Source organism: Diuraphis noxia, unplaced genomic scaffold (genome assembly GCF_037042655.1).
Source record: "Diuraphis noxia isolate RWA-SAM2 unplaced genomic scaffold, SU_Dnox_SAM2 contig0004, whole genome shotgun sequence".
NCBI lineage: Eukaryota > Metazoa > Arthropoda > Insecta > Hemiptera > Aphididae > Diuraphis > Diuraphis noxia.
This window is the reverse complement of record NW_028301714.1, coordinates 51,392,013-51,418,524: the sequence shown is the minus strand read 5'-3', so window position 1 is coordinate 51,418,524 and position 26,512 is coordinate 51,392,013. Positions and strand designations below refer to the sequence as shown.

Genomic DNA, 26,512 nt, shown 5'->3' with positions numbered 1-26,512 from the left:
CATAAAACATAATAATGGTTTGAATCTATAATATATCAATTTTTTTCTAATAAATTTAATTTGAACATTATGACACATTTTTTACATAAATTACATTTTGATATTTGATTGAACTTTTAAAATAATTAAATTTAATTTGAAAGATAAATTTGGCATCTACAGTTAAAAATGTTCAAATTTATAATTATTTAAAAAAAAAACATACCTTTTAAGATATGTATGTAATAAAAATCAACACAAAACAATTGTCTAACAAATATCATTAAATGTGTTAAAAATAATGTTACGAGAACAATAATATATTATTAGCAGTCATATGAGGAAAACATTTGATATTTTTGTTTTCAAGAAATAAATAGAAACAAATACATATAAAAATATAATTGATTTAAATTCAACATTATAACAACCTTTAAATACATTTAGTAATAATATAAAAGAAATTTACCTAAAATAAAACTGGTATATTATAAACTTATAACTTGATTGAAATATATTATTGGATTTTAGTAATTGTATAGGTATACTTACTATAATATATTTAAATATAAAAATTTTAAAACCAGGAATAACAGCTTAATATTATTTCACTATTAATTTAATATGATTGTTTGGTTTATAATAGATAAATTATAATTAATAATTATACTTGAGATATTATTAATAAAATATGGGGTTTAAAACTTGTTTACTTATCTAATCTTTATTTTTTTATTAAGTAAGATATTAATCCTGTAAACATTTTTAAACTTCTCATATTACATGTATATATAAATATATAAAAACAGATAATTTATTTGAGGAACATTTAAGTTAAATATATTTTATTATTATTAGCCAAGTCTTATAATTATGCTAATGCATAAATTTTTCATGAAAATGTGCATCTTCGTTGATTTTATTAATACAATTACTTATGATTTATGATGTTTTAAAATAATCATTGAATTAATAAAAACTTGTTAGTAAGAGTACAATAATTCAATTTATAATAAATACTCAACAAATTGTGTTAATTATATTACACATAATACATTTATCGACTCAAATCTCTATACTTATACAATGGTATATGGGTCAATTGATTTGAATAATTTACCTTGTTAACATTTTCTTATTTGATTTTAATGTCTGAAAAGAAATTAATCAAACACAATTTTTGTTATTTAAATCAAATTTATATCAGACTTAGCAACAGCAAAAAAAAACTCTCAAACTTAAGATCTTTTAAGTCAGAGTATGTATTATTTTTTGCATTTTTGAAATCTTCATCCAGAAGCCATGTTAACTAAAATTCAGAGAAATATTACAAGTTATAAGTCTTTGGATTTTAGAAATTGACCAAATTGTACAAGACTCTTTTTATGTTCACTCTAATTATTCACTTTGTAATAATTGCTCAGTATTGGATGGAATCCAAACATATAAAGTATTTGTTTCCCGATCAATAATTTCTTGACGCCCATTAAACTGTTCATAATTAGCTGATTCATCATTGTGACCATTATCTTGAGCTCGTAAATTGAGATTAAGAGGTGCACTAACTTCATCTGCAGTTAATATTTGATTAGAATCATGAGAGAAATTTTCATGGAATTTAACATCTCCATCAGAATCTTCTGTTATTTTATCTTTATCCACTTCCAATTTAGTTAGATGAATACTCATATCTGAAGATGTAACAATCCCACTCACTTGACCAGCATAACTATTAATTTGAACAGAGTTTACTACATCTTTCCTATGTACTACAGTATGTCGACGCATATCTGAACGTACTCTGAATGCTTTACCACAAGTCTCACATTTATATGGTTTTTCACCTAATCAAAAATAAAAAAATAAAAATTGTGTATTAAGAATTTTGATTAATCAATTTAAATAAATACTTATTATTATATGTTCTAGGGCATTTGAGTTTTATGAATAAAGCACTAAAGTTTTTTTCAAATTTTAATATTCTTAAAAACCTAAGTCATTTGCACATGAGAAACACCAAAGGATAAGTAAAAATCTTGAATTGAGTGTGTGTCGATTGGTTTAATTATTTGAAAAATTAGAAAATAGTTAAATTAGCGCTCAAGATTGTATTTAATATATTTAGATGAAATCTTTGGCATTACATTTGATAGCATTATTTTTGCACATGTTATAAATTAATAATTTGTACAGACTTTCACAAGGGGGTCTGATGGAAATGTGTAAGGTCTATTGACTTTCTCTGAGAAATTTTATGAAAACCATAGTCTGCACGAGGTTTATTTCAAAGATAAAAGTGAATGATTTTTTAACTTTATTATAATGATAAATAAAAGAGAAATGGGATACCATTACTTTAAAATACGTAAATATTTATTGTATCACATCTTGTAAATTTTGGATTTTTAGCGAAATTATTGATAAGGTAGGCAGCACTAATAAGAAGTATTATAATACAATATATTAATATGTACAATAGTTATCTAAAAATTGTCGTCAGAAATGTATTACACACCTGTGTGAATTCGACGATGATTTTGCAAATAAGATGACGCTCTAAAAGTTTTTTTACAAAATTCACAAACATAATTCTTTTCTCCTGTATGTATTCGACGATGAACAATCAATGAGTATTTACGAGCAAAGTCTTTACCACAAAATTCACATTGAAATTGTTTAGATTCAGAGTGCAATGAAGCAATATGATACTTAAGGTCACCCCACTGACGAAAATTTCGTCCACACCATTCACATTCAAATGGCTTATCTCCAGTGTGAAGCCGATTATGTACCTATAAATATAATTAATAGTACAAAAATGATAACAAATTATTATGTTTTTTTTGTGTCAGTAACAAATACCTTAAGAGCACTGCTGGAGAAGAAACTTTTAGGACATAGCTTACAGCTATGCGGTCGTTTACCGGAATGTGATCTTAAATGATATAGTAGAGAATTACGGTGATTGAACTTTCTTTTACATTGAGTGCATATAAGATTCTTTGATATATTTTTTTTCATTATTTGTTCTAATTCATCTGTATCATCTTCCCAAGTGTGTTCTGCCCGACTGTTTTCACCATTATCATCATTTCCACTTAACAAACAATTATTTTCTTCTTTTGGTTTAATCATAGGATCTACATGATTTGTCATGTTTTCACCATTGTAATCCCAACTAAAAAAATTTAAGAGTTTATAGAAAAATTATATTTATAATTATTAATTTTATTACATTTGCTCTTGTATTGGCTGTTTTTCATCAGTTTCTGATTCAGTATCAGCTACACCAGGTACCATATGACGAATACCTTCCATTAGATCTTCTGGATCAGAAAACTCTTCTAAACAGTCCTGTTTAACAGTAACAACAGTTGCAGGTTGTGGATGTACAGAAGCCATATGAATTTCCAATGCTTTTAAACGACGAAAATTTCTACCACATAGATGACAAGAAGGAAATGGCTGCTGAAGTTGTGCAGCCAATATAGATCCATCAGATGAAAATATGCAATGTTTATCATCCTCCATGTTCTCCTCTTCTGTTAACTGAAAATGAATATAATTGATGTATTACCATTTTCATACAATAGATTATTTGGTTGAAGCAAAAACTGATTGAAATTAAGCTCAACATTTAATTTTTATTTTCTATATGGCAATTGACAATATTACATTGATCAAAATTTTATAAGGAAATTAAATATTAATGTTATTTTAAAGTCGTAGAGCATATGTTCTACATGAGATATCGTAAAAATTCATATAAGCTATGAAGGTACTTTAATGTAAAGATGTAATCATAACTCGGAAAGGAAATATGGCAAATACATCATCACTTTGTTTATTAAGTACCAATATAAAAATTATTTACTTTTTAATTTCATACCTTATATCATTATACCCATGTTTAGTATAGGGGTAGCCACAACAAGGCTCGCTAGCCAAGTGCAACTCTTGAGTCAGTTTGTGTGGCTCTTGACACCAAGCGTAGAGTAAAACTAATTAATATAATATAAAAAACACTTCTCAAAACGTAAATATCATTCCTTAGTGTGTACCTGAACAATATTGTTCAGTGTAGTGTAAAAAGTAAATGCTTCTTTGTTATAAAATTAAAAATGTGTCTTCATTTTATAACTATACCTATCTTAACAATGTGGCTCGCTTCAAATTACCTTCATAAATTTACGGCTCCCAAAATTAAAGTTAGTGGTAACCCCTTACCCCTGTAATAGTGTAGTGTGAGGTGATTGGAGGTGATTAGAGCTGATAGGTGTTGGGCCTGACTACTTATCATACTTTAAGAGGATTTCAGCGCACTATATATTTTTCTATCTCTAGCTCATGAGCAACATAGCTAACATTCAGCAGAACTAACCTAAAGTTGTTACTTTAATTATTAAGAGTCAATTCTCCTATTATCCAACTTTAAGAACATTACGTGAGATGCTATGTAAGCTATTTTATGATATCTTAATTTTAATGTAAGTTATGAGCCTGTAAAATATTACAATTTTGAAATGTTTATGAATTAAAATATTGTTAAAAAGCCAACATAGCAACACAAGTAACGTTTTTAACTTAAAAGTTTGATAATATTCACAATAATACTTAAAGTAACAACATAGGATAGATTTTGCTAAATGTTAATTTGATATCATGGATAGATCAGAGAAAAAAATGAACGTGCGTTGATATTCTCTTAATAGAAATTTGAGAGGTATGTGAACATATTTAGTATCTCATGTAATACTGTAATAGTGCCTGCTAAACTTAATAGTAAAATAGTAATTTTTTTCTAGATTATGATGACACACAAATACTATAACACATTTGTGGTTGATGAGTTTTTGCTTAGAGTTGAGTAAGTTTAAATATACCAATAAATATATGACCTTACTCTATAACTCTGAAGCGGAGGAAGATCATGAAGTTCTGGTTGATCTTCAATAGTTTCTTCAATGTATTGATTTTCATTATTGTCGGTTGATTCTTGAACATTGTGATTTTGATAATTTACATGATGTGGTGAAGTACCAGAGTCTGTAGTAACTACAATTACTTTACTTTGCTGTGGTTCATAATGAAATTTTAGATGTTCAAAAAACTTTATTTGATGTGTAAAATGTTTATCACAGATCTCACATAAAAATGGCATTCGACCATTAACCTTTTTAGGAGCATGTACTGGTTTATGTGCCTGCAAAGTGCAAATAAAGATTGGTTAAATATCATAATATATATATTATTTGACTTAATAATGATAGAAAAATCAATTACGGTAACTGCAGATTGAGAATTAAACTGTTCACCACATTGTTTACATTTGTAACACTTTGAATGAATATTTCTCATTGGAGCCGGGGTGGATTCTCTTTTCCGAAAACGTTTTTTGTGTGGTAAATTATTTTGTATTTCCACATGGTAATCAGATTCTGAAGCTTCATCTTCTATTAAATTTTCAGAACTAATAATCTGTATAAAAGACATTTAAATAAATACATTTTAATGTAAAATATATATTTATGTATAATAGGTACTTGTTGATTATTGATATGACTTGAAGTTTGTGATGAATGTTTACTGTTTGTGTTTAAATCAAAATCAGTACTATATAGATAGCTGGTCATAAGATGAGTATCGTGATGGCCACCATCAACAAGAGATTTATTCTGTTGGGCAAGCTCAGCAGCTAGTTCATTAGCTAATCGATGGTCATCTTCAGTGAGTGTTGTGGATCCATTACCAGATAAAATATCATTTGTGTCATAATACCCAGTTGCATGATGGGACAATTCTCCATTCTCATCTTAAATTTGTATATATTTTGTAGATATTATAATTTTAATTTGATGGAAATACTTACCAATACGAAATTCTTCAGGCAAATTATGTTGGTCATTAACAAGTTGTTTACTATTTTCTTCAGATACATGTTGATGGCCATGTTCAGTAATATACTGATCTGCAGTTTCTAAAAATTCCCTCGATCTTTCATCCAATATATCATTATCCATAATTGGTATCTAATACGATAACAAAGACAATTATTAAACTTAAAACTAAGATAATGTATTTTTACTGACATTTAATGGGTTTAATTATAACAAAATATATTTAATAGCACATTTAAATCTTAATAAAAACTTTTAATAAAATGACTATTATTACTAATAGAATGATTGAATTCATTAATAATAATATTTAAAAATTACTATCAAGACATTTGAATTATGTTAGCTGATGTATCCTATGTAATATGTAAATTGATGTCTCACACAAAATCATTTATAAAAAATATACCAGGAACCTACATTCAAATTATTAAATCTAGTCTCAAGTAATACATTTATTGAATTTCAATTAACATCAGATATTAATTCATTTTAGAGTAACAAGTTTAATATTATGATTATATAAAAGAAGTTATCATCATATTTGTAAATCTACTATTTCCTAATCTATAATTATTCATACCATTAAAATTAACAAAAAAAAAAAAAAAAAACAAATATGTATAAAAGAAATTATTTTGATTACAACGAGAATGGTTTTCACTTTATGTAATTGAAAATTAATAATCAGTAACCACAAAAATTGATATATCATCAAAATTCATTTTTGTACAATAACAAGCATACACAAACAAAATATGTAAGTCATTCATTCAAACTACCTTTATAGTTCCATATGTTGTTCATGTCTAAAACATGCACGCATCTATTACCAAGTGAATATTAGGTTTGGCTATCACTTTGATGTAACCTTTCCTTAGTATTTGGGTACATAAATAACATCATACATATCTATCGGCATAATTACAACCCATCAATCTGTTGCAGAATCCAAACTATTGGGCCACTTTCAGATACACTGTTTCACAAAAGAATAGTGTGAATATCGTGTAAATTGATTGACGTGCCTAGGCCTCTCGTCATTATAATTATGGTGCGAATGGATAAATGAGCGAAACACGACACTTATTTTACTCACCAACAGCGGTACAACGACGAACCGAAAACAATGGTTCGAGGACGAACACTTATTCGTCGTCTGGTGTCTGTACCATCGTCGTGCCACATCTTTCCACCCAAATGTCCGGTGGCGATCCAACGTCTGCAATCTGCTGTGCACGGCAATCCGACATCGCTTGTGTCGGTATTGATAACGGTGAATTGGTAATTGCGAATTTGCCACGATCAGAGGAAATGGACGGTCGAGAAAAACCGGAAATGAATAGCGGTATGAATAGCGAATGCCGTGTGCAGTGCAAGTGTTCGGGACGAGTGCGCACTGCGCCGGATTGAAGATAAAGTGTATAACGGGTAGATAATAATTAAACAATAATAATAATAATAATAAGTAGAAAATTGTGTTATAATACCGACGAAAAATATATGACAAGAACCGTCTTCGAGGTTGTTGAGGAGAATTCAATTCAATTTGGTTGCGTTGAAGGGGTCTACTGGTAGAATTTATACGGTGTAACTGTGTACGAGATTCAGATTTAAAGGAAAAACAAATTATATTGTATATTATTAAAATGCATATTATAAAATATAAATATCTAATATCTAATATAATATATTATTGCATATTATGTATTCTGTATATTTAAACTATACACGTAGATATCAAAGTATTAAGTAAATACTAATAACTGCTTTAGAAATATCTATACTCTATAGTATTGTAAATATTATATAGTATAGGTATTGTAATATGGAACGGCGTAGGTGATATACATTATAAAAAATAAAAATAATAATTACTATTATTATTAAAGCATACGATATTACGATCGGCGATGGTCAAGAGGGGGCCTTGAGGTTGATTGTCAGGCGGGGGAACCATACCGCGATACTAAAGGCATCTAGCGTACAAACCGCGACGGTCGACGCGGACCGATTTATTTTTCCCGACGAATACATAATGTAAATGTATTATATCACGACTGATAAACGAGCACTGCCGCGATCCGGGTCAATCTTTCCAAGAGTCGAAACACTCAAACACAGTAGTACAGAACACAGTGAACATTTATAACTTATAATCGTGTAATATACCAGAGATTTATTACCCGGCTGTCGCGATGACGACGGAGCTTTTTAGACTTAACTCGTTCGTTCGCCGCCTGACCGTCTAAACTTCACGAAACTCCGGCGCACTTTTGTGTATCTTTCTCAACTAATCCCCACGTCCAATATGCATATGTGAAATAGTGTGGACACCTGTTGCTAGTTTTCTATTGCGAATTCCGGTCGTTAAGACTTCCGTGTCGTCGCCTCGTAATAATAAAGCTACGATGGACAACATACTCGTCGGTACGTACGTCGGTTGGTTTATACTTAACCATATTTCGACAAACGTGTCGCAGTTTTCTTAATTGGTTGGTTCCCGATACTTAATGTTGCTCCTGCTCTAGAAGTATTTTATTATCTACAAGAGTCTTTTACAACGTCAGGAGACTATTTTCATTTCTTTTAACGTTATTGCCTTTATGATTAAATGTCGCTGTTTTCCAAAGTAAATTTACAATATTACCTGTTGATGTTCTATAATTTGTGTGTTAAACATTCTATGCATTTGAGAAATATACATTTAAGATAATTTGCACTCTGTATCTGTAAGTGTTCTATTGTAGCTATGGATAGCCATGATAAAACCATACAAATATTTCTAAATTTCCAACAATTAAATATTCATGTATCTAATTTTGTTTACTGTTCAAATGGAACAATTCAAAAAATACTTAGAAAAATTTATAATTGATAAATCATTTTCAAGCTAATTGTAACATGTTATTTGTGGACTAAATTTAAGATATTCAATCTTAAATCATGGTCACAATTAAAATTGTAGATAAATATATGTTTGACATTAAAGTTATATCTAAAACTATAAGATGATTTAGGTGTTTAGCCTAATAGATTAATAAACTATAAAATATTTGACTGCATATTTCTAAAAAGATAAATAGGTAAGAACATTTAATTTATACACTGTTGAGTATGTGTTATGTGTGTTAGTAATTTTCTAGGTTTTGTAGTCAACTGATTTACATGTAGTATTGTCTTTAAAAAAAAATTAATATTTACTTACAAACATTAATGTTATTCAATTAATATTGGAGTTATAAAGTCATAATCACTTTTGTTTCTGTAATATTTGTGAGTTGTGCCTATATTTAATGAGTTCTGTCATATTATTTGATGATATGAAACATGTGGGCGTGTTTTATATAATACTGTATAATACCTACCTACTGTTTACTTTAATGCTATCTTATTAGTGTGTAGATGTGTTTATCTACATTATATAGTTAGTTACAAATGAATTGTATCTATTTTTTTTAAATATAGATGAACGTGAAGATGTTCAAAAGAAAACATTTACCAAATGGATAAATTCACAACTGTCAAAAGTGAGTTAATATTTTTTTTTCAATAAAGTTCTAATTCAATATTGTCATTAAAAAAATATCTATATGTGGTTATAGGAAAATCACGAAGTCATATCTGACTTATTTTTGGATCTACAGAATGGTACTAAACTACTTTATTTGTTAGAAATTCTAACTGGCATTCAAATTGTAAGTACTTATATTATGTTGTATGTTTATTTAATATTCGACCTGATGTAATTTTTTTTTTTTAGAAACCAGAAAAAGGATGTATGAGAGTTCACCATCTAAATAATGTAAATAAAGCATTACAAATATTGGAGCAAAATAATGTAAGTATTATAAAAAAAAACATTTCCTATTTTTGAATACAAAGTTATATATTGTTGTAAGTTTATAATGATGATATTAATTTTTAGGTGAAGTTGGTGAATATAAGTAGTAATGATATAGTTGATGGCAGTCCAAAACTAATTTTAGGATTAGTATGGAGTATTATATTGCATTGGCAGGTGAATTAAACATTTTTTTCTTTTATGTTATATTTATTAAATAAAAGTAAATTTTTTTAATAAACCAATAAAATATGGTTTAAACTTTAAATAATCACTTATCAATAGTTTTTATGTAAATTATTAGGTTGATTGTCATTTGAAAGAATTAATGTCTGAATCACAGCAAACAAACTTAGAAAAGACATTATTGGTATGGTGTCGTAAAAATACAGAAGTAAGATATTAATTAAATATTATATTACACAATGTAATTTCAATCCTTATGATAAATTTCAGGGTTATGATGTTGATATTAAAAATTTTACTACAAGTTGGTCAGATGGGTTAGCATTTTGTGCTTTGATACATAAATTTAGATCTGATCTTTTAGATTATGATACTGTTTTAAAACAACATCCAAATGCTAGACTTGAAAATATATTTTCTGCTGCTCATCAGAATTTAAATATTGAACGTTTATTAGATCCTGAAGGTATTTTATATTTTTTAAATATTTATATTTTATATTAATTTGTATTCGGTTGTTTCGTTTATTTAGATGTTAATACTTCTATCCCAGACAAAAAATCTATTATGATGTATGTAATGTGCTTGTTTCAAAGACTATCTCAACATTCATATGAAATGGGATCTTCAAAGTCTGATATACAAGTAAAGATTAAAATTTAAAAAGTTTTCTAATATTATGTTAATAATATAAAAAATATTTAGTATGAAGATAAATTTAAAAAGTCTGATGAAAGGCCATTGAGTATGTTAACAAATATTTCGGTTGAACTTGGCGGTTATCAAACTGCATTAGAAGAAGTTTTAACATGGTTACTAGAAGCTGAAGATCGTTTGCACCAGTCAGAAAAAACACCAGAAGAACTGGAGGGTGTTAGGGAAATATTTCACATGCATGAAGTAAATTAATTTATTGTGATAATAAATGCATTTAAAATATATTTGAGATAATTAATTAATTATTGATTTAAAATTTTCTCTGGAAGAATTTTCTTATTGAATTGTCGCATCATCAAGAAGGAGTTGGTTCAATATTAGAAGAAGGAGCTAGAATGTTAGCTGATGGTGGTTTAACTGAAGAAGAAGAACAAGAAGTTCGTATTCAAATGGAATTGTTAAATTCACGATGGGAAAAATTAAGAATTACTGCTATGGAAAGACAAACAAAGTTAGTTGAATATATTTGTATATATATGATTTTTATTTTATTCATTTTTTTATTCCACTTTTACCATTATTTATATTTAGAATTCATGAATCTTTAATGGGCATCCAGCAAAAACAATTAGATGAGTTACGTTTGTGGTTAACACAAACTGAAGATCGTATATCACGTTTGTCACAATCTGCAAAAATGGATGTTGACTGCTTGCGTTCACAACTTGAAGAACATTCTACACTCAGAGCTGATTTAAGGAAACAGCAGCTATCAGTTGATTCATTATCTAATCTTGTGGTAGTTATTGATGAAAATACATTTCCTGATTCTGGTTAGCATTTTTGAGCTATTTTTATTATTTTTTCCTATATTAAATATTAATTTAGATATTCAGTGTTCAAAATAATGATGCTTATCTACTAATCTTTTAATTCTTCTTCATTTTTCACTATTTTGTTAACTTATACATGCTTTTCCTAATACTTCAAATTCTATGAATGTTTATCACCAGGTTGTAGAATATATACACATATGGCACCATTCTTACCCCCAGAATTTAAATAATATGTGTGTGGACTAAGGATAATGAATTAACAGAAAAACAAAAAAAGTAGTGGTAGTGAACTAACAGAAAAGATCCAAAATAAGAATACATACAGGCTACTTAGAAAATGAATCAGGAATAGAAAATTAAAAAAACAATGATGAATATTAAACCAATGACATATATTTTTGTCTGTCTTTTTAATCTCCATATTTTATCAGTGTATATTACAGAGGTATTTAAACTGTGTAGTTTCAAGGGCACCACCGTAGTTGGGGTGATGAGAGTTGTATTAAAGAACCAGAAAAAAGATGAAATTAAAATTTATTGATGATAGCAATAATGTAAACAATATAGAAACACATCCAATTTTTTAATCATTATTCACCCGCACATTTCTTTTCATATGATCAATAACTTAATAATAAAATAACGTTTATATGACAATATCTCTTTTGTCATTAATGAATTGAAAGCCTTCAAAATATTATGAAGACACATACATCACGTGGTTTAAAAAAGTTTGAACAACTTAGGAATATTAATAAATATTTTAGTTAAAAAGATAAAACCCAATTAAATAAAGAAAAACATTAACAGTAAAAACGTATGTATGTATTATGTATGTCAAAATTTTATTCATCTATTAAATTAATTTTTTTTTTATGAATATAGAAATAATTTAGGAACTGTGAAAAGTTAATAACAAATTTTTATCTTTTTATTGTTTAAAAAATATATAATTTTTTAGTGCACGTACAAATGGAAGATGAATTATCTGCATTGGGTGAGCGTTGGGCTCATATTTGTAAATGGGCTGAAGAATATGGTGTTAAGTTACAGACATTATTAATGAAATGTAGTCGTATAACAGAACAACTATCATGGTTACAATCATGGTTTGATTCAAAAGAAGTAAATCTTAAACACATGGAATCTAAACACGTAACCGAAGTGGCAGAGATTTTGGATAGAATCAAACAGTTACAAGTAATTTACTTTACTACTCGTAATTAAATAATTTTTTTAAATTATAAATAATTCATTAATTATTATAGACTTTACGCCACCAAATGTCAAGTCAACAAAAAAATATTATTCATCTTCAAACTAAAATTCAGAGTTTAGAAGAAGAATTTTTGTATACAGAAGATTGTCCTTATTCCGAAAAAATAGAAACTCTACAAGACAGATGTGATGCTTTAGTACAAATTATTGAAATACAAGCTCAGAGAGTATGTTTATTTCATTAATAACAATTAACTAGCAGTATAAAGGAGTGAACATTTAAAAAAAAATACTACTTTAGATTAAAAAAAAAATATTTTTATTTTTAATAAAATTTACTCAATAATCATAAAACCCATTAATATTTTATTTGTATTATATATTTAAATATAATAGAGTAATATATATATTTTTTTAAGTTAAGAATATTTAGTATTAAAATTACTAAGAGAATTATACTTCAATTTTAGATACAAGATGCTGGTTTTGAATTTGAATTAATATGCAATTCAAATTCAGAAAAAACAGATGAAAAACTTTTGGAAGATAGTTCATTTGACGATAATTTAAATATGTTGGATGTTGAGGTATATATTTTAATTCTTTTTGTGTTTATTATTTGTCTTAATTGCATATTTAATATTGCATTATATTATGTTGTATTGTTTAAGGAATTTGGTTGGAAGCGTAGAAGGAAAGGTGGATCATTTCAAGAAGATGAATATGATAATGCTACATCAAACTTAAGTAATTGGTTAAAAAGAACTCAAAAATTGCTTGATGAGCCTTTAGAAGTAGAAGAACAAGCAGCATTATATGAAGATATAATGTCTGAAATTGACAGTCAAAAATCTCAATTAGATTTTGCTAGTAAATTTTTTAAAAATATTGAAAGTAATGATAATTCTATTAATTTTAATGTTTTTACTAAAATTATAATTTGATAAATAATTATTTTTATTTTCCCTTAGGTAATAATACCCCATTCCCTAGAGTAGATCACTATAATAAATTATGTGCAGAATTTAGTGATTTGGAAACTTCTTTGGTTACATTCAAAAATAAAATTAAATATAACCTTGAAAAAAAACAGACATCAAAAGAAATGAACAATTTAAAATTAATATTTGATGGATATGCTAAATGGCTGGATAGTGGAAATTGTACATTTGAACAAATAAAGGTTAGTTAATTCATTAGGATGTTACCATTACAATTGACAACATATATGATTAAATAATACTCTTTTAGGTAAAATTAAAATCATTAAAATCTCTTGAAGAGCGTATAACTAAACTACATACACATAGTAAACTATTGGATTCCAATGACCCTATAAGAAATGAAGTTGAAAAATGTGTATCTAGTTGGAGTTCTTTGAACGAAAAGTATGTATTAAATTCAAAAAAAAATAAATAAATAAATACTTTACATTTTAAAAATATGTATTTTTTTTAGATTTTCAACTTATGAGTTACAAGCAAAGTTATCACAAGAAACCAATTCCAACATAAAATTTAAAGAATCGAAAGAAGAACTTACTGGCTGGATTAATAAATTGGAAGGAGTATTATTGGGTGAACCAGTTCTAATGAATTATTCAAAAATTTTAACAAATCAATTAGAACATTTAAAGGAAATGCAAAAGTCAGTAAATGACCGTCGTGATACTCTAGAAATGGTAAATACACTCGGGCAAGATATTTTAGAAAAGCTAAATAGTGATGTAGCTGCAGAACGGTTAACTGAAGACCTTCAAGATTTAAACACAAGATGGAGTGATATTCCAGTACTGTTAGATGAACGAATTTTGAAGTTACAAAAAGGTTTTTATTATTAACCATTTTTCAATTAATTGTTTTCATTATTTACTATTTAAGTTATGTTTATTTATAGATTTGTTTCTAGTCCTTGAATTAGAATCTAATTTCAGAACATTAGAAGATTTAATGGAACAAAGTGAAGATCTGTTCAATTATTATAATTCTCAAAGTGATCAACCAGATTTAAAAATGATAAATGTATGAAAATAAAATAACTTAAAACATTTTAAATAAGCATTTTTTTTTATGTTTTCATATAAATAAATAATTTATTCACAGGATGTCTGCGATTCTGTATCTCAATTATATGAGAAACTGCATGGTGATATGATAAATATATTAGAGTCATCAGTGGATACAAAATTTAAGATTGATATGAATCAAAAATTAGAGTCTATTAAAGAAAAGTTGAATACAATTGTGAAATTTAAAGAAGATATTGCTATTGTAGGATTAAAAACTATTGAAAAGGTAATTTAAATATAATATCATTATGTATATGTATAATATTATTTATCCTAATATCATTTATAACTATAATAATTGCTTCAGGATTTTATTGATGTAAAAAAATGTGTATCTGAAGTAGAAAAATGTCATTCATATCGAGAAAATGATCCTGTAGGTTCAGCTGGCGAACTTATAAAATTAAAGAATAAATACCACACTCTGCATGATAAACTTTTAGAAAATAAACCAAAATTAGAAAAACTTGGTTAGTTTTAATGTTAAATAAAGACATTTATTGATTTAATTACCTAAAAATTATCTTATTTAGAACTCAGTCAAGATGATAATGTTAAAATGTTAGTTTTGAAGTGGAGTAAAGTTTTTGATGGTGTACAACTTATAAGAAACCGTTTGCAACAAGATGTACAACTACATTCTGAGTTTAAAGGTTAGTTATTTATTGCTAATGTTTTTGACCTATTGACTAGTCAGTCTTAGTCTTTGTTTCCAATCTTCACAAATAAAATTGAAACCTGTTTTCAATTTCCCCATTGAAAAGTGAAAATAGTAAAATATGATTATTTATAATGTATATAATATTTGTATATGTATAGTTTTAATGTCTCAAGAGAATGTATGGCTTGACAAATTAGATAAATGTCTTAAAAAAAGTGTGAAAACAATAGCAACTGATGCGGAAGAAATATCTGAAGAACTTGATGTGAGTATTTATTTACAAATTTTATTTAGCTGTTTATATGATTTTTGAAAAAAATTTAGTAAGTAATATAGATAGTTAAAAATATTGATTTTTATATTTCATAAAAAAAAAAACTTATTTAAAAAAAAAATTAGTAGAATTTATCATTTTTATTGAACTAATACATTTTATCAAAATACCAAGCTTTATTAAAGTTTATTAATCATACTTAATGATGATTTTTTAGGACTTAGAAAATTGCCTCAGAAATCATCCAGAATCTAGAGTTGATCGATTAAATGAAATTGGTGCGGTGCTATCAGATCACAATGTAATGGCATCTAGTATAAAAGTAGATTTAGCTAAAGTCACATCACGTTGCAAAAAACTTACAACTCAAGTAATTATTTATTTCGTTTTTATCAATTTAAAATTATAGTTCAATTAATTATTTATTTTTTATCTGGCATTGATAAAAACAGGGAAGACTGCCCTTTATTTTTAGGCTTTTTTTCTCCTTTAAAACTAATATGTTTAAGATTAAAATATATTCCAATATATTATGTTAAAATCTTCTTTTACCTTTGATCTCAAAATAAAAAAATATTTTTATTATTTTTAGATTCTGAACGGAGTAATGAATGTATTGATTTTACAATGATGTGTTTTTTTTTTGTTTGTGTACTGCATAACTAGTCGAAATAATGCTTCAATTTCAAACTGCGAGGTGGTTTCTGATTTAAAAGTGAATATCCTTAGTGCCTTGTAGAAGTCAAAAGTAAACATTTTCCAACAGTTTTCAAAAAAATTGATATTTTTATATGGTTGTAATTCAAAAACTAATCACTGTAAATACTTGAAATTTTCACCAAATGTTTATGTTAGTGTTATCTATATACAGTTTAATTTTCAATCAATCAAATTTTTTTGACTTTTTTTGAGTTATTTATAGACCACTGAAATTTTCGATTTTTATGCTAATTTTTTTTTTGAAAGTGTTGGTAAAAAAATTTTGGATGACCATAAAAACTTGAAAATTTAATACATGGTTCATTATGAGTTGTTCTTATTGTAGCTCAATGAAATTAAAAATCGTTTATCACAATTTTTTTTTATAAGCGTTTATAGTTCAAATAAGTTTTCTTTCAAGTATCTCTTCGAGAAGACTCGAAGACTCATTATAGGAAAAATTTTAAGTGTGTTTGAATTTTAAATTTTCACGAAATAGCGTAACGATAACGATTTATCCTCAAACCAGGTATAATACATATTATGTATATCTATGATAATATAAGGTATTATGAATTATGATAACTACATGCAATGTTTTTGGAAAAATTGATTAACTATGCTTTATGCAAAATGTCCTAATTGAAAAATAAAATATTTGTTTCAAAATAGAATATATGAAATATTTAAATATAATATATCCTTGACTGACAAATCATCTCCGTTCGGAATCGTTTTTCGTATACAATGATACCTATCATTGCATTCAAATCTAACCTACCCTAGTCAGATGTCCACCCCACCACCTAATGTACAGCAGAGCGACATCCACTTACCCGTTTTTTTTATGTTATACAATTACGTTAGGCAGAAGAAAAAGTTAAACGTTTAGAAGAAAGCATTGAACAAACACAGAAATCTGAAAATTGTATTGCTGAATTTCAACAATGGCTTGAAACTACTGATCAACAACTTACATCTCGGATTCAAAATGATTTCTCGCCACAAGATCTACCTAATGATGTTGAAGTAAGTTAATATATTCATAGATGAGTCAATTTTGATCTAAATGTCAATATACTATTCTAAATATTACTGGATGTGCTCAGAGTATGAAATTTAAAAATCATAGATTCTGAAAGGAATACTTTCAAGTTTAAATTCTGTTTTAGTAAATAATTGTTTTAATTGATAATAATTGTTTAACAAAATACATATTTTTAGATATTTAATAACACTTTTCATTAAAACCAATTATTCAAAAAAATATACAATTATTATAAATTAACCTTTTAATAATATATGTTGAATATTGATAAAGAATAAGCTTATCCAAGGAAAATATTCCATATTAATATTTGAATATTAGTGATTTAATACACAGAATACTAAGAGTTACCAAATAATCTGAAGGTCATAGAGTAAAAGCCTAGTTTTTGTGCATGCATAGTAATCCAGTGAGTTATGGTAACTAGATTGTTATGTTGTTTGTACAGGTTAAATCAAAAACATTACTTGAGACACTTGAGTTGCTATGTTGGCCTTAAGCTTAAGTCTTTTTGTCATATATGCCCTTACAGGTCTCAAACAATTTAACATGAAAATATTCTTCAATTTGGTTTCCCAACCTCTTGACTAGGTCATAGTAGTAAAATAATTTTTGAAAATATGTAGAGTTTATTTTTTTTTCAATGCACTGGTTTATCATTATTTTGAGGTAAATACTGAAGAGTACCATAATCACAGTTAAAAATAAGGAATAGATAACTAAAGGAATCCTCATACATTTAAGATAAAATACCACCAAGATTATAGTCCTAAATATCAATGACAAGTGGTAAGTTTCCTCTTTGGTTTACTTAAATAATACCAGCACTATATTTTATAAACATTGTATCATGGTTGCAGCTTATAGTTTATACAAATTCATTAAGAGTTACAATAGTATAACCATTGATTTTAAGTCTTTAAGATATATTATAACATCTTTGGTAATATGAAAAAAAGATCATATAAATTTAGAATATTTCCTGGAATTTTTAATAAAAATTTCTAAATATTACGTTATTTGTTATAAATATTTTTATATTATTTAATAATTAAAATAGTTTAATGGTAATTATATTTCAACATACTTATGTTACTTAATTACTTTAAATTATGTAGTAGTATTGTGTTGTAATGAATAGGATTATTATAATTATCAAATTATCAAAAACAAACAACAGTTACATAATTTGAATATACCATACTAACTAAGCCATTTGTATTGTTACTAATTTTTTATTTATTTTAAGGGTTATATTTTCCCGTTTACTGAGAATGGCTAATTCTTATTTTATTTATGTATATTTAAAATTATCCCTGAATATAATTGTAAATATTTTTTATTTACCTTGATTTTTGTATGGAACAGAGATTATCAAATGAATTCCAAAATCAAGCTAAACTATTGCATGATATGGAAGAACAAATTTGCAACTATGAAATAGCAAATAAAAAAGAAGTAGCAAATCGTCTAAAAGATCAGCTTTCTCTATTAAAAGTAAGTTATTTTATTTAATATTTATTTAAATTAAAAAAGTTGAATATTCATTTTTATTGTTTTTACAATTTATCTTATTTTATGTTATAATTTCTTCAGCAAAACTGAAAGTTTTATTTTGTAACTGAACTTAAGTTTATTTTACTTAATCATTGTATTCAATGTTTAGAAACGTTTTTATCAGCTAGAGGAGAAATTTGAAAGATATCAATCTCCTGGAGATTTACTAACTCGTGCTACTAGAGTGTTGAGAGAATTACAAGCTATTGAAAATACTATTTGTCTTTTAGAGCTGGCCTCTGACGATCCTGATAGTATTAAAGGACAATTAGAACAATGTTTGGTAATTATTACTTGTGCTTAAATAGACTAATTGCATAGTATGATAATAATGTGTAAACCTAAACTGTATTTGGTATATTGCAAGTTATGTTTATATTAAAATAATATAATAATAATAATAATAATATATTTATTTTCCAACAAAAATTTTTACAATAAAGATATAATATATATAACTTATATGTTGGTCACTTCTTAGCCATTGGCAGTGCAGATGTGAGAGTTTATATTATAGATAATAGTATAGTATACTAGTAATTTGTAAATAAAGTTTACATACTATACAATAACAGTTTTATGAAATAAAAATAAGACTTAATATTAATGATTTTATAGAATTTAGTTGATATAAAGGAATTATGGTGGGGGTGGGGAGGACAGAACATGCATATAAAAAGCGTTTTAATAATATTAAAATATAACAATATAATGTTTAATTTATGATTGAATATTTAAGGAAAACCTTTTTGAAAAGTTATTTGGATTAAAGTTGCATATTATATAATATAAGTAAATGACTACACATTCATTAAATTCAGATCACTATAATACTACAATATTTTTGCTATTTTTTTAAGTATTCTACGTTATTTATTATTTACGACAATATACCATGTAATAAATAATAATTATTACCAATAAAGGTTTTTCTTAAAATATGTAACATATGTTTATCTTTCAATACAGTCAGTGGTCATTGTAAGACCATTTTCAATTCTAGCTGTATAATTCTTCTTATTACATAAGAAACACTTTGAATAGGCATTGAATACAAACATATTTGTAAATACATGGTGGTGCTTATTATTTATTGTAACTACCAAATACCAAACAACTGTTCGGCAATAAATAAAGAATTTGGTTGGGTTAAAATTGGTGGCCTTAGCAAAATAGTAGAAATCAACAAAAGTCTGTTTAAATAATTTAAAAATAATGCTAGTAGAGTTTTACCTCAACAATGGATTTTTGGGGGAATTTGTCAGGAAACAATGAAATGTTGTTTAGCTTAATTATTAAGATGGATTGTGTCTACAAGCAATAAAATACAATATAAACCAAGGTACAACTATTCATTCCAATATTATTGGTGTTGTTATAAAACTAATGAACTACAGAAAACTGTATTTAACCATTTAACCATTAATGTGTTACAATTTTATCAGTCCTCAAACTGTTACTCACGCATAGAATGCCAATTACATGCAAATTACAATAATTGAACTCTGGTTAAACCACGTAATTCAGCCAGTAAAATCAGTGGTTCAAGTATAACTGAGGTTTAAACTATGATTGTAAAACGGGTCCTAAGTGATTCAACAAAAAACATAGATGTACAGCTCGTCATCATCTAGACAATTATTCGGTCAAATTCATGTGACATCAAAAGCATGATAATCTGTTTATAGGCATTTTAAATTGCATGATTGACTATTTTCATCCTAGAGTTAATTAATAATTTTGAATTTTGAATTTTACTAATACTTATTTAAAAAATAAATATTACAGAAAATGAGTTCTACATTAGAAAGTTTAAAAAATGAAGTAGAATTTGTGACAAGTTCAAATGAAACTTGTGAAAATCAACTACAACTTGAAACTATAAAACAGATGTATACTAAGGTAAGTTTTGGGAAATAATTACTTCTATTAACATGTAACTAGGAAAAAATGTATAGTTTCCATCATATCAAAGCTTTTATTAAAAAAATATTTCCCATATTGATTTTTTAAGCTACTTGTTTTACTATTAAAAAATTTTCGATATAATTATAAAAATATGATATATTTGTTTGGACATCAGTATATTTTTTAAAGATTTTGTATGATAATTTATGTTGAAAAATTGAAATGAAACATCCATCTGAATCATTAAAGAATATGTTGAAAAAGAGGTTTAGTATTACTTTTGAAAAATAGAAAAATTTCATACTTTCTACCTTGGAAGCTAGTTCATACAAATTTGCTGCCTGATCTATTTTCATAAAACCCCTAATGATAGTTTTTTTTTTTTATAATTTATGTTCAAAAATTAAATTAAATAATTTTAATTTATCAAAAAGTGTATTTTTTTTTTTAGTTGGTAGCAGATATTCATGACACAAAACATAAGCTGGAAAAAGGCTTAAATGCTTTAGATTTTCTTGACACTAATATTAATATTATGTCTAACTGGTTGACTGAAGTGGAACAAAAATTAGATGAATTTGAAAGTACTCAATTACCTGATAAAAATGTAGAAGTCACTATGAAATTTATCAAAGTAAGATTTAAAGTCATTTTTATTATTGTTTTTAAAATTTACAATGTATAATTATATTTTTTTAATAGCACACATTAGATGAAGATATTAAAAATTGGGAAAAGGTTAAAAATTCAATTTATGCTTGTTATATTGAATTTAAATCTCTTAAAGACCCTTTGTGTGATGATGATATGTATCGTGAGCGTTATGATATACTTTCTAGTAGATGGAAATCAGTTCTAAATAAACTTCAAAATAATTCAATACTACTGAAGGTTAGTCAATAAGAAGTTTTATTTTTTGCTTATAGCTACTATTTAGAAAATATCTATAATTTTAGATTTATAGCGTAGCAGTATTGATTTCACAATGTTGTGTTTTTTTTTTCTGTGTATAAAATAGGTTGTCGAAATAATGCTTTGATTTTCTAGTTGTGCATTTTAAGGTTAAATTTAGAAATTCTCAATAGTTTTCAAAAGCACCGGGAAAAATTCGATTTTAGATATTGGTGTAACTAAAAAAAATTACTGTCGATACTTGAAATTTCCACTGAATGTTTATACTGGTAAATGATAATACAATTTTATTTGTCGGGTACAAAAGCTTCAAAATGTAACACAAGGCTCTTAACATATTGTCACAATGGTAGTTAAAAATAGTAAAAATGCATAGTCACAATTTTATTAGTAAGCATTGAAAGTTCAAAATTTGACAAATTATGTAAAAATTACAAAAATTGGCAATTTATTTTTAGTTATAAATTCACAAAAATTTATCTTTTAATATCTAATATTTGATAATTCAATATAAGATTCTTCATGAGTTTGTCTACTTTTATCAAATAAAAATAACTACTGGAAAGTAAAATTTAATGTTTATGAGCATTTAAATTACAACATTGGATTTTTACTCAATTTCTCTTGTACCCATATTCTATTTTGTTATTATTCAAAAACGAATAACTGTAGAAACTAGAAATTAACACCATATGTTGATGTTATCAATTTATATACTTAATAAAATTTTCTATTTTTTAGTTTTTTATTCTATAATTGTCAATAATATTTTATTTGTTAGATCAAAAAGCTTGAAAATTTAGTACAACGTTCCTCATAAGTTAATATAATAGCAATTGGAAAATATTAAAAATGCATATATAGGTTTTATTTTTATAACCATTAAAAATTCAAATTTTGACAATATATAATAGAAAATTTACAAACTCTTTAATTGTTAAAAATGTATAAAACATTTAACTTTAATAGCTAAGAATTAAAAATTTTAAACAAGGTTTTACATAAGTACTTGATTCTGTCACAAAAAAAATCTGAAAACTACAGTTTTTTAGATTCTGAGCAGAGCGATGTGTGTTTTTATTTATTTATTTTTTTTGTGTTTGTCATCACGTTTTGGGGCACTAAAAGTGCTTTGATTTTTGACTTCAGTACTTCGTTCGATGGTTCGATCAGAAAGTGAATCTAGTTGGTACTTTGGGGGGTCAAAAGATAAATAATCGGGATAAACAAACTAAAAATTGAGGGTAAAACGGAAAATTTTACGCACAATCAATTTTCGACAAAATCAATTTTGGTTTTTGATGTAACATTAACAAATGACCATAGATACATTAAATTTTCACCAAATGTTTACATAAGTATATTCTATCCACCATGCAATTTTCAAAAATTTTCGACTTAAGTTTAACTATTCAAAGGTATTTGCAATTTTCGATCATTATTAGTTTTTTTTTAATAAATATCGATAAAAATTTATTTGTTAGGCAGAAAAGCTTGAAAATTTAATACAATTTCGTCCTCATTAATTAAAAAGAGAAAACGAAGGGCTAGATTTACTAATTACACAAGAAAAAAACAAATAAAAACAGCTCAACAAAAATATAGACAGAATCAAACTGAATCTAGGTATAAGGAAAATACTACTATGCGTCTATGGAAAAGCAAGGTGCATTCAGGTATGGCATATTATGATCCAGATATTGCATATAGAACTGACACCTGTGTAGCTTTGGGTTCTATGACCTATAAGTGTCAGTGGTGCAACGCTTTGAAGTGGAAAGATGAGACACTTGATATGTGTTGTAGCGCCGGAAAAGTACAACTTGAGAGGTTAAAACAACTACCTGAACCTCTCTACAGTTTGGTTAACGCTCTGCACCCAGATCATGTGCAATTTATGAACAATATTCGAAAATATAACGCCTGTTTTCAGATGACGTCATTTGGTGGTAAACAGGTAACAGCAGATGGTTTCTTACCGACTTTTAAAGTTAAAGGACAGGTCTACCATTTAATTGGAAGTATATTACCTGAACCCGGACAGGGCGCACAGTACCTTCAAATCTATTATGTCGGTGAAGACGAGCGAAAAGTAAATATTCGGTGTTCTAAATATCCTAACTTAAAACCCAATTTAATCAAACAACTGCAGAATATGCTACATCAAGTGAACCCATATATAAAAGATCTGAAAAGTGCCATCGATAAAATACCTCCTTCAGAGTCATTTAAAGTTGTAATACATGCAGGTAAAAAACCACCAGAAGAACATAGAGGCAGGTATAATGCACCAACGGGCAAATGAAGTTGCTTTAGTGTTAGCAGATCAGCAGTTTGATCGAAGAGACATCATCCTCGAAAACCGAAGTAACTCACTTCACCGTATCAGTGAGATACATCGAGCATACGACGCACTGCAGTATCCTTTAATGTTTTGTTGGGGGGATGATGGGTATGCAATCAATATACCACAACGCGATCCAAAAACCAAGTTACCGCTTAAAAAAACTGTCTCTGCATCAAGTTTTTACTCATATAGAATAATGGTCAGAGAAGGGGAAGACAACTATTTAGTTAATTATCGTTCTCTTTTCAGTCAATATTTGGTAGATGAATACGCCAAAATTGAAACTGAAAGACTAAATTACATCAAAAACAACCAATCCAAATTGCGTGCAGATAGTTATATTCATTTAAAAGATGCGATTGGACGACGAGACATAGAAGCTAATCAGTTAGGCCAAATGGTTATACTCCCGTCAACTTTTACTGGTGGGCCAAGGTACATGCACGAAAGAACACAAGATGCTATGACCTACGTTAGACATTACGGTCTATATATTATATATATATATCTATATAATCACCCAATAGCTTGGTGATTTTGTCGCCTACTAATAGATCAGTGAAGAACATTGTCTAAAAAGAAGTTTTGTAGATAACATATTGAAAAAGTATTAGTAAAACATTTATTTCGAACCTTTAGTGCTAAAATTTATCGTGAACAAAGCTTCTGCCGCCAAAACCTATAACTTATAGAATAGATTATGAATTTATGATAATAATCATTATCTTAAAAACTAAATTAATATGTATAAAATATTATTTCAAAAATCTTAAATTTCAATAGATTTAACAAAATTTAATCTTGTCAGGTTACATACATTTATATACTTAAACCCGGCAACGACGGGTAATTCAGCTAGTTTAATACAAGGCTCTTAACATATTGTTACAATAGCAGTTGAAAAATAAAATAAATTCAGTCATAATTTTTTTTATAAGCATTTAAAGTTCAAATTTCGACTAAATACGTAAAAGTTACGAAAATTTGCAAATTATTTTAAGCTAGAAATTCATAAAAATTTTTCTTTTTAAATCTAAGATTTGAAAATTTTTAATAATCTATAATATATCCTAGATCAGGCTAACCCGCGGCCCGCCTTGGAAAGTTTTGCGGCCCACGACATTTATCAAATATGTATTTACAAAAAAAACTTATATAAACACTAATAATTCTAATCTAATCTGATAAAAATATATATGAGTAGACACTAGCTTATAGCAAATTGTATTTTTAAAATAAAAAAAGCTTAGTGAACGAGTTGAGAAACAAATATCTCACTAAATAGTAATGTTTACTCCATTTTTTCTGTATTTAATACGTTTATATAAATTAAATATATGTGATTATATTAATATTTTGGCTGATGACCTTTTTTTTTTTTTTTTGCCAATCCTATACTCGTATGTGGCCCGCAGGATTGTTATGTATTTACAAAGTGGCCCGCCAGATCATTTGGGTTGGCCATCCCTGTCCTAGACAGATAAACCGTCTTTTTATTAATAGTTATTTTAAGTTAAAATTTGTATGAAATTACATATTACCCGCTTATCCAACATTAATTTCAAATGATGAGTACTAATCTCCCCGACATTTAGTCTTTAAAAATTATACTGTGGAACGCAAATGGTTTAAAACAAAACGAACCTGAATTACTACACCTTTTAATCCAAAGTAAAATAGACATTGCACTAATAACGGAAACCCACTACACTCCCAATACTAATCACTTCTCCCTGGGTTCCAAGTATACAGAGCCGACCACCCTGATGGAACCGCCCACGTGGGATCCGCTATTTTAGTTTCAAACCAAATCCAACACTATCCACTTCAAAGCCTCCAACTGCCATCAATACAAGCAACGAATATTCAAATCGTACTAAATCATATTCCAACTACACTATCCTCAGTTTACTGTCCTCCTCTACCGGCAATAACGCCCCCTCAAATTGAAAACTTCTTAAGTCACTTGGGCGCTCGTTTATCGCCGGTGGCGATTTCAACGCTAAGAACACACAATGGGGTAGCAGATTGACAAACTCTAGAGGGAGATTATTTATTGACAACATTAAAAAACTAGGCGGCTCTTTCATATTTCCAAGCTGTCCAACCTACTGGCCTACTCGCACAAATCGTCAGCCTGACATACTAGACTTCTTTCTCACCTCAATTCCAAAACACATAAGATATAAAATTCAAAACAGTTGTGAAATTTCATCAGATCATTCTTGAAATAAACGGCTCAATGACCTGATAACTTCCTCGACCCTCCCTCGTAAAAGGTCCCGTCAATTGGGAAAAATTTTCCACCATCTTAGAAAATAACACAAACTTAAAAATGTCTCTAAAAAACACCAACGAAATTGAAATAGTGTCCCAAGACTTCGACAACTCAATAAAAGCAGCGATTTCCAACTCATCTTA

General features: G+C 27.2%; 2 protein-coding genes across 7 annotated transcripts in view; one reads left to right on the top strand and one right to left on the bottom strand.

Moving 5' to 3' along the window:
* Nucleotides 1-792: 792 nt before the first annotated feature.
* Nucleotides 793-7,713, bottom strand: LOC107169020 (uncharacterized). 3 transcript variants are annotated; one of them, XM_015518605.2, is made up of 10 exons: nt 6,976-7,713; nt 6,659-6,855; nt 5,849-6,008; nt 5,523-5,791; nt 5,263-5,457; nt 4,883-5,182; nt 3,215-3,528; nt 2,842-3,157; nt 2,495-2,771; nt 793-1,823 (listed from the first exon to the last, which is right to left on the bottom strand). In XM_015518605.2, exons 3-10 carry the CDS (start codon nt 5,997-5,999, stop codon nt 1,378-1,380), a joined length of 2,268 nt encoding a protein of 755 aa, XP_015374091.2. In that variant the 5' UTR covers nt 6,000-6,008; nt 6,659-6,855; nt 6,976-7,713; the 3' UTR covers nt 793-1,377. The 3 variants fall into 3 exon arrangements, with proteins under 3 accessions (XP_015374091.2, XP_015374089.2, XP_015374090.2); XM_015518603.2 differs by lacking the exon at nt 6,659-6,855 and having other exon boundaries at nt 6,976-7,275; nt 7,367-7,712; XM_015518604.2 differs by lacking the exon at nt 6,659-6,855 and having other exon boundaries at nt 6,976-7,275; nt 7,371-7,712.
* A 243-nt stretch (nt 7,714-7,956) lies between these two features.
* Nucleotides 7,957-26,512, top strand: part of Dys (Dystrophin) — a 65,621-nt gene continuing 47,065 nt past the window's right edge. For 3 of the 4 annotated variants that reach the window (XM_089226238.1, XM_089226237.1, XM_089226239.1), the window contains exons 1-30: nt 7,957-8,306; nt 9,345-9,406; nt 9,482-9,574; nt 9,640-9,717; nt 9,805-9,897; nt 10,025-10,114; nt 10,177-10,372; nt 10,439-10,551; nt 10,612-10,806; nt 10,893-11,074; nt 11,155-11,396; nt 12,361-12,599; nt 12,668-12,844; nt 13,088-13,204; nt 13,289-13,511; nt 13,589-13,800; nt 13,869-14,005; nt 14,076-14,443; nt 14,514-14,638; nt 14,720-14,911; nt 14,993-15,155; nt 15,219-15,338; nt 15,505-15,611; nt 15,838-15,990; nt 17,187-17,348; nt 18,736-18,864; nt 19,034-19,207; nt 20,713-20,826; nt 21,284-21,466; nt 21,535-21,723. In XM_089226238.1, coding sequence (XP_089082364.1) covers nt 8,288-8,306; nt 9,345-9,406; nt 9,482-9,574; nt 9,640-9,717; nt 9,805-9,897; nt 10,025-10,114; nt 10,177-10,372; nt 10,439-10,551; nt 10,612-10,806; nt 10,893-11,074; nt 11,155-11,396; nt 12,361-12,599; nt 12,668-12,844; nt 13,088-13,204; nt 13,289-13,511; nt 13,589-13,800; nt 13,869-14,005; nt 14,076-14,443; nt 14,514-14,638; nt 14,720-14,911; nt 14,993-15,155; nt 15,219-15,338; nt 15,505-15,611; nt 15,838-15,990; nt 17,187-17,348; nt 18,736-18,864; nt 19,034-19,207; nt 20,713-20,826; nt 21,284-21,466; nt 21,535-21,723 — 4,647 coding nt within the window. In that variant the 5' untranslated portion in view covers nt 7,957-8,287. The remainder of the gene's footprint in view (nt 8,307-9,344; nt 9,407-9,481; nt 9,575-9,639; nt 9,718-9,804; nt 9,898-10,024; nt 10,115-10,176; nt 10,373-10,438; nt 10,552-10,611; nt 10,807-10,892; nt 11,075-11,154; nt 11,397-12,360; nt 12,600-12,667; nt 12,845-13,087; nt 13,205-13,288; nt 13,512-13,588; nt 13,801-13,868; nt 14,006-14,075; nt 14,444-14,513; nt 14,639-14,719; nt 14,912-14,992; nt 15,156-15,218; nt 15,339-15,504; nt 15,612-15,837; nt 15,991-17,186; nt 17,349-18,735; nt 18,865-19,033; nt 19,208-20,712; nt 20,827-21,283; nt 21,467-21,534; nt 21,724-26,512) is intronic. The other variant, XM_089226240.1, reaches the window with a different exon arrangement.